The sequence below is a fragment of the Oryzias melastigma genome, linkage group LG6, assembly GCF_002922805.2.
Source record: "Oryzias melastigma strain HK-1 linkage group LG6, ASM292280v2, whole genome shotgun sequence".
Lineage (NCBI taxonomy): Eukaryota > Metazoa > Chordata > Actinopteri > Beloniformes > Adrianichthyidae > Oryzias > Oryzias melastigma.
Window position 1 is genome coordinate 30292083 of NC_050517.1, and position 8946 is coordinate 30301028.

The 8946-nt window shown below is 36.4% G+C and overlaps 2 protein-coding genes and 1 long non-coding RNA gene across 3 annotated transcripts in view; 2 read left to right on the forward strand and 1 right to left on the reverse strand.

Moving 5' to 3' along the window:
* LOC112151717 (ADP-ribosylation factor-like 2 binding protein) overlaps positions 1-805 on the forward strand; it is a 4669-nt gene extending 3864 nt beyond the window's left edge. The window contains exon 7 of the mRNA XM_024280758.2: positions 498-805. Within this exon, the coding sequence (XP_024136526.1) occupies positions 498-581 (84 nt within the window). The 3' untranslated portion in view covers positions 582-805. The remainder of the gene's footprint in view (positions 1-497) is intronic.
* A 1045-nt stretch (positions 806-1850) lies between these two features.
* The window catches only part of LOC112152462 (plasmolipin), a gene marked incomplete at its 5' end in the record, with an annotated part of 13471 nt that continues 6375 nt past the window's right edge, over positions 1851-8946 (reverse strand). Inside the window, 3 exon segments of the mRNA XM_024282065.1 lie at positions 1851-2748; positions 6968-7084; positions 7489-7662. Coding sequence (XP_024137833.1) covers positions 2641-2748; positions 6968-7084; positions 7489-7662 — 399 coding nt within the window. The 3' untranslated portion in view covers positions 1851-2640.
* LOC118598887 lies at positions 2222-4484 on the forward strand. The gene is made up of 2 exons (XR_004948105.1): positions 2222-2360; positions 2400-4484. It is a non-coding gene; the product is annotated as an uncharacterized LOC118598887 (long non-coding RNA).

Genomic DNA, 8946 nt, shown 5'->3' on the forward strand with positions numbered 1-8946 from the left:
TTCATTCATTCGTTCATCCGTTTGTTCATTCATTCATCCATTCATTTGTTCGTTCATTCATTCATTCGGTCATTCATTCATTCGTTCATCCGTTCGTTCATTCATTCGTTCATTCATCCGTTCGTTCATTCATTCGTTCATTCATTCATTCGTTCATCCGTTTGTTCATTCATTCGTTCATTCGTTCATCCGTTTGTTCATTCATTCATCCGTTCGTTCATTCATTCGTTCATTCATTCGTTCATCCGTTTGTTCATTCATTCATTCATTCGTTCATCCGTTCGTTCATTCATTCATCCGTTCATTTGTTCGTTCATTCATTCATTCGTTCATCCGTTCATTCATTCATCCGTTTATTCGTTCATTCATTCATCCGTTCGTTCATTCATTCATCCGTTCATTTGTTCGTTCATTCGTTCATTCATTCATTCATTCATTCATCCGTTCATTCATTCATCCGTTTATTCGTTCATTCATTCGTTCATTTGTGTTTTCAGGAGAAGGAAGGCCGCGGTCTGGACCTGAGTCTAGCGTTTGTGGTCACGCCGGTTTCTGCTGCTCCTTCCAGATGTTCACCGTGAAGTTTAACTGTTTATTACTGTTATCAAAGTTCAGGATTCAAATGTAAATCTGTCTCTAAATTATATCTGAGAGAAACAGATTTATTATGTATGTCCTGAACTCTGAATCTTTTTCTAAAGATGTTTATTTCTGTCTGGAAACCAGTCTGTAGTTTTGATCATTTGTTTGTTGTCACTGAAATGTTTTTGTTTGTTTGAATAAAACTGAAACTGTTGTATTTAAAGATGTTTGTCGTTCATTAGAAATGTTAAACTAATAATTCATTTGTGCCAAAGATTCATTAAACAGAATTATTTTAAAAACATGCAGGTTTTAGCTGAATCACTGATTTAATTTAACTTTCTGTTTGTTTGAAAATCTGCCTCACATTCAACTGTGTGATTGCTTAATAAGCATCCAACTCTAGAATAGAATAGAATAGAATAGAATAGAATAGAATAGAAATACTTGATTCATCCAGCTGGGAGATTTGGTGATTCTCCTGATCCTTTATGTACATTTTTCTGCACATAAAAACTCAATCAGACTTTCAGAGATTTTATCAATCTTTGTATCAAATCGTTCAGAACATTAATGTATGTATTTTTGGTATCTATAAAATTAATAGTTTTTGAAATATTGAACCAAATATGCCTCATTAAAAATGAATGAGAAAGTCTTCAAACTTCTAAATTTTAAGTACATTAATATTCATGATTATGTTTCCATCTTTTAGAGTCATTTTCAAACAATCTGGAGTTTAGCTAATTTTAGCAACATGCTAACGTTTTTGACTAATTTATCTACTGGGGTTTAATAGGCTAATTTTGAGCTTAGCATATATTTCAGTAACATGCTAACGGCTAATTTAGTTTACTGAGGAGTTTGAGGCTATTTTGGATTTTAGCTACGAGAGCTTTTTTAGGGCTAATTTGGAGATGAATTCATTCACACAATAAATATTTTTCTAACTAGGCTCCTATTAGGGAGTTTTAAGCAACTTTACTACAATGTTTTTGTAAAAGTAGCTCAACTTCAGGCTCTTTCAGAGTTCTTTGACAACATTTTCAGTCTTTTAGCAAATTTCCCGTTTTGCAAATAACTTTTGGATTTTCAGCAAATCCCTTCAGTGAAAGTAAACTACATCACTGTTTCAGCCAAAAGCTTCAGCATCTTCAGCGACTCTTTCAGTGAAAAGCTTTCACAGTAGATTTATCACATGTTATGAAACGTTTATCTACAGTGAAAATAGAAAGACGTCGTTTGTGAGTCAGTCACAAACAAAAGAATCCAACAGTTTCTGTTTATTGAAAAAGTGCTGTGAACCCAAACAAAAATACAAGATAAAAAATCTTTTCAAACGTCCCCCGACTCGTGTCCCAGAATAATGTCTGCGGTTTTCATCTTCAGGTCCAGATCGACTCGTCTCAGATTCATCCTGTGGGTTCATCTTTACTCACTGGAGAACAGAAGTTTGTATTATTGGACGACTCATACATATTTGAACATTATTCATTCAGTGCTTTTAAATTACAATAAAAAATCAAAACCCCACAAACATGTTTGTTTATTTACAAATATTCACTGCTTTGCTTTGACAAGAGAAACGTCTAAATCTAACAACTTTTATGTCTAATTTACACAAAAACAGAAAATAAAAACGTGTTTTAATGAGGTTAAAATGAGGTTTTCTTTTATTTATTCCTCATTTAAGATGAAACTCGAGTCCAAACACGAGGAGTCGGTAGAGGAGACCAGCTGACCCGCTCCAGTCCCTCCTGATCCTCCTGATCCTCCAGGTGAGTCCAGACGATCAGAGTCTGGACTCACCTGCTCAGGTGAGCAGCAGCAGGAGATGCAGAAAACACAAACAGTACATTTGATGTCATTCTAAAGTTTGGACTTTGGTTTTTGCAGTGAAATCTGAATAATTGAAGGTTTGAACAAACAGGATTAACTGGAACAGATTTCTGCTTCTAGGAGCAGCTCAGATCAGATCAGATCAGATCAGGATTCATGGTGACGGTTGGACATGAACTCCTCTTTTCCCTCCAGCAGCAGCTGACTGACTGACGGTCTCTAGGTGGGCACCGTGGAGGTGGCGGCGTTCCCCCCATCGCCCCTCCAGTCCAGGTAGGAGAAGAAAGCGCTGGCGCCGTACAGCAGCGTCATGACGGCGGCAAAGAACTGAGACGGAGAAAGAGAACGAGCTAGTCAGAAAGAGGAACACGTTTGATCCGCTGCAGATCACCATCTGCTTCTCTTTGGTCACAAGCTTCTCTCAAACCAGATCAGATGAGGATTTGTTAATATTCAGCTTCTTTTTTATATTATCAACTTAAAAAAATCATTATTATTATTAATTTGGAGATGTTTTTAATGAAAAGCACTTTGAGCTGCACTAAGCTGCTCTATAAATAAAGATTGATTTGATTAAAAGCTGCAGAAATAAGAACATTATTATTAAAATGAACATTTTTGCTCCAAATTCTCAACATGGCAACTGAATTTAAGACCCAAATTTCACAGGTTTAGTCTTTAGGATGTTATTTTAAAGGTAGATTGTCATTTATTGTCATCATTTTGGAGACTAAATTCAGATTTATGTTCTGAGAACAGATTTTATGTTGAAGATTCTTATTTTGTTTCCATTTTAAATGAGTCATTTCCACTTTTATTCTATTTTTATGTCAATAAATCCCATAAACCTTATTCTTGTGTTGGGGTCGGCTCAGACCCGTTTCAATTTTAAATTCCACAAAAGAACGATTCAACATGAATTATTTCCATCAAAGCGTTATGACTGTCAGGAACATTTATTTCAACAAAATTCAGTTTTTTTATTTTTATTTTCGGACTATAAGTCACAGTTTTATTCACAGTTTATCCGGGGTGTGACTTAAACTCAGGAGTGACTTATTTGTGATTTTTTTTTTAGACATAAATAAATTAAATATTTGTTATTTTCCCAGTAAACACTGGTTGTGTTTTAGTGGTTGTTTCCTCTAAGAACCACTAGAGGGCGCTGCATCTATCAGTATTTACTACTGACAGCAGAAGAAGAGTCGTCCAAAACAAACATGGAAGAGAATCTGATTGTCTTCCGCTTACACTTTGATATTCTTCTAAAACAGATCAAAAGATTAATATTCTTCTTTTTATTGTATTTTCTTTTTTTTTAGCTTCATTGGACTTAACAGTTTTGTTCTGAAACTTTTCTTCTGAAAATGCGACTTGTGTCGTTTCTGGTGTTTGGGTCGGTTTTGACCCGGTTCTAGAAATAACTATAATTAGAGCCAAAATGAAAATCATTAGTGAGTTCCAGGAGATTCTCATCTGTTCAGTATATTTAAGAAAATCCAAACTTTTCTCTGATTTTAATCCTTTTGTAAGATTGAAATGATTCTATGGTTTGATTTGATGGTTGTTTGTGTTCCGTTGAGTTTGGATTAAAGTTCTGTTGATGACAAAAACACAGATGTAATTCTATTTGCTTATTCTTGAAGAAAATATAAATGGGTCAAAACGGACTCATGACGTGATAGAAGTTACTGGAGTTACTGAAAAATAAATCTAACTAATTTCAGAGATCGAAACTTCTCAGAAAAATTCCATTAACAAAATAACTTGAATTTCCTTTGACCAGAAATAAGAAAAAGGTTTTTACAAACCAAACTCTGGTTTTAAAAATGACATCTGTTTAAATTCTGTATTTTATTTGTATTATTTAGTATTTTACCTGTGTTTAACAACTGAATGTGTCCGGTTTATCTCTTAAACTTTCATTTGTTTCAATGTTCAATATTTCTCACTAAAGTTACTTTGATGATTCTCTTGAGGTTATTGATCAGTTTTATTGAAATCTAGACGTATATTTACTTCCTTTAAAGTCCCAAAGGAAAAAAAGAAAAAAACTTTTCCATTGATGAGGAATTCTGTCAAGAGACAACAAAAAATAGGATATTAGTGTTTTGTTTTTAGTGTATTTTAAATCAGATTTAAGACTCGAGTCGCTAACACTGTGGATGCTAACAGAACGCTAACGTGAGAGGATGGTTAAGCTAAAGAAACCAAACCTCATTTATAACGTTCTATACGAGGTAAATCTAACAGTTTTTCATGTTTGTGTGTAAATCTGTGTTTCTAGACGTTGAAATATTAGAAGGTTTCTTGCTTGGTAAATAAATGTCCACATAAACAGATACATTTACTCTTTTCTAGAGATTTTCTTCTTAATCCGAGTGGTTTTTGTCTCATTTTATTCCATCTCAGGTGAAGCTTCTCACTAACGAAGATCTCCTTCTCCTCCAGCATCTCTCTTTTCACTTTGAGCCAAAAGATAAACAAACAGCCTCGTTATCAACAAATATCTCATTTTTGGCCTTAAATTCCTTCATGCATCAAATCTAGACCATTTAAATGAGTCCCCCCCACCCCCACCATGCATCAAACCTCTTCAGCTCCAACATCATCGAGTCTGAGAACAAACATGATCATTATTTATGTTCAGTCACTGAGTGCCAGCATCAGGTTTTATGTCTATGATTTTGAGTTCCTCCTCATTCTCCTCCGTCTGTTAACCATCACCCCCACCATTCCTCCACTCGGACATCAACCCTCCCCAACAGTTTATCATCTGTTAATCATCAACTGCTGCTTTATGCTTTAATATTCCAGGTACAGCAGATGTGATCATATCAGCTCATTACTCAGCAGTGTGGATCTGGGTGAGAAGTTTAAACTCCAGAGGCAATAAAACCATAAGAGTCTGAGATAAGGTGAAGCTCAGGAATGTGCTGGAGTGTGGAGTCATTCGGGATGGACTTGAACCTGTTTGACAGCCTGGAAAAGGTTCTGGAAAAGGTTCTGGAAACCTCTGGGCTCATGCACAGTTTTCCAGGCAGAGCCTGAAATCTCTTCATAGTTTGTAATTTTCTGGTTTTAATGAAACGTGCTGATGACGGAGTCTGAAACTGACGTCCACTTAAATGTAAAAAGATTCCAACTTTGAGTTTTTCTTCCTGGTTGAAGGATCCTGACTAGAGGTGTGCCAAAATATCGATATTGCGATATATCGCGATATTTAGTCCTGCGATCGATTCTCGATGGGTTCTCACCAAGTATCGATATTATATTTTCATTTTAAGAGGCTGTAGCGCTGAGCGTCTGAGTCACGCGCCGGAACTATGGGCGCACGCTGCGTCGGACTTTTAATAGCGACGCACGCGCTCATTTCATTCGGGAGAAGCTCCGGTGAGATACAGGCTCTGTAGCGCGTGTGTGAAGCATGTCTACCTGTCAGCATTTATCCTCCATCTGTAGGAGATCCAGCCGGTAAAAAGGGACTTTGTCTGAGCGCTAGAATGTCGATCACTTACTTCCTGTTTGCTGAGGGAACTGGGCGCGTGCTTCGCAGTTGTTTGTGTACACTTCAGGGACCGTTGGAATTTTCATATTCATGCACTTCAATGTTTAACCTGCTGCTGTACGGTGTAACTTTGATAAATTTATAATGTGACGTTTTCAAACAATGTAATTACTTGTTGCTAATGTTAATTTTAAAGTAATTCTTAAATAAAAAAGCAGGATTTGATGTATGAACTTAAATTTAAATGTAATTAAACTAAAGTACATGAATTCACTGTAAAATTAGGGAGAATGCTAATTAATTGAAGCACTTAAAATTATATTTATTGCCATTATTATGTGTGTTTTAAGGATTTTACCTATTGACTGCTGACTGACCAAATGGAAAATAGATAAAAATTGGAAAAATAATCTCAAGTAACAGTCTGAGTAAATTAGCCTTCATTTTTGGATGCTCAGCCCTTTTCAAGTGAGAGAAAAGTGCACAAAAAATTAGGTCAATTTTGAGAGAGGCTGTAAAACATTATATTCATCATCCTTTGGTGTGACGTTCTTTTGGAGGTAGATAGCTGTCACTACTTGACTTATTTAATATTTGTTCTGTTTACAACAATTCTGCACTAAGTAGTGTCACTGCTGATCATGTTTACTATTGTTAACATTGAATCTGACAGATAATTCCAATTTGGTTGTAGTCAATGTTTGTCAAAGACATAGTTTTACTGATTTCACCAATGTTGCACAAAAGTGTCTATAATTTGTTGCATAAAATAAGAAAAGTTGTTTATTATGATTGTGTTTCAGCTAAAAAAGATAAATGGGGATATATTGTCCCAAAAAACATGTTCTTCTATATAATGCTAGTTATTAGAGAGGATTTTTTCCAATTATTGCAGTATCGCGATATTATCGATATCGTGAGCCATGTATCGCGTATCGTATCGTGAGGTACCCGGTGATTCCCAGCCCTAATCCTGACCTCCTCCCGAGTCGTTTGTCTGAGCGTCTCCCAGGAGTCTCGCAGGTTGGTGTGACTCACCGCAGAAGCTCCAAAGTGTCCGAAGGAATACTGAGCGCTGAAGAAGGACACGGTGGCGGCGTTGGCGATGAACGCCGTCAGAAAGAGAACGGTGGCCACGCCGTTATACACCATCACCTGCAAAAAGAGCCTCTTCAAGATTCTGCAAACTCGTTTCATCAGAAGAGATTCTCTTCTGAATGTTCCTGTTTCCTTCAGTTTCAACTTTCTCTCCTTTGACTTTAGTCCAAGTTTCTCTCTGAAACGTTTCTTGGATGTAAGAAGAAGAAGACCTGGAATACTTTCATCATTTTGGACAATTTGCTCCCATTTCTCTAAGACTTTTTCTTCACAGCTGATTCCTATGAACGCTTGAATACTTTCATTGATAATTTAAAATGACATTTGATATTTTATTCAATGTTATTCTATTCATGCTTATTCATCATTCTGTTTGTTCACGACTGAAGAGACTTTCTGGTCTGAATCTGTGAATAATCTTTATGGTTGAATCCGTTTGTTTTTGTTTTCTGCATCCTCACCGTCATGGGCCACGGGACGAACGCCATCTTCTGCTGGACGCTGAAGAGGAGGAGGAAGAAGAGGACGGTGGTGAGGATCCACAGAGTGACGGCCACGAACAGCACCCATCCGTACGCGGGGTTGGCCCAGTGGTTCACACAGGCCACCAGCATCCACTGCAGGAAGCCCACGACCTGAGGAGGAGGGTCAGGGTTAGGAACCAGAACCAGAACCGGTCCACAGGACAGCAGCATCTCAACAGAGTATCAGCTGAATGTCTTTGACAGTCACAGCTGAAGAGCTCCGTGAAATCTGACACAGAAATGTAAATTAATAGTCTAAGAAATGAAACAATTTGATTAAATCTGAATTTCATTTCAATGTGATGTTTAATCATTTTTCACTCAGAGATCAATTAATGTGATTTCAGGGACAAAATAATAATAGAACTTATTTGAAATACTTGTAAAATCTGTTAAAAATCGAAACAAAAAAAGATGTAGTTGTAGCAGATATATAATGATATATAATATATATATGTATAATATATATATATATTATAATGCATGTTGTGCAGTATTTAATGTTTTCAATTTGAAGATGAGGAACATTCCAGTTCGCGCCCCTAGATGGCAGTATTACATCCATCAGCAAAAAAGACAAAAATGTTACAATGTTTTGTCAAAGTCAATCTTGCTTCTTAGTTGTTTCAAAACTAATAAATGTTTATAAATGTTACATTTTTTTTTAGAAAACTGAAGATCCTTAATGACCCCAGTGGCCGTTTAGTGAACTGCAGGCGTGACATTCACCAGACGGAGGCTGAAGGAGACGTGCAGGTTTGAGATGGATATGAACGGAAACTAAAGCTAAACTTGAGGGTTTTACACCATTAAGTTGTTGTTGTTTCCTTAAGTCAATGTTTGCTCCACCAGATTTGTACTTTTAGAAGCAAAGAGTGAAAACATGAAGCAGCGATCGAGTTCTTCTGCTCAGAAATGTCAGGATTGCTTCTACATCTGTTATGATTGTTGTGCAGCATTTAAAGCAGCAGAAAACATCCAGCTTTATAATCGTTAACAATTGTTTTCTTTTTTTATTTCCCCAAACGTGGAATGATCATGTTTACATTGGTGTGTCTCCTGATGATGAAGAGTCGGTCAACGTTCTTTTAAACTGTATTTTAGACATTAAGTCGTGGATGGCAGAGAACTTTTTACAGCTCAACCAGGACAAAACAGGTTTTAGTGATCGGTTCTGAAGACAAGAGAGAGTTTGTTTTATCTAAACTAAAAAACTATAAAAGTTCTCACTGTGTGAGAAACCTGGGCGTGATTTTTAACTCTGAGTTTAATTTTATTCCACAAATTAAAACCATAACAAAAACAGGATGTCTTGAAGACTTGAGTATATTATATTGGGTTCCGTATGTTGGTAATCGCAGAGTAAGCACGGGTCAAGTGCAAATGTATGATCCC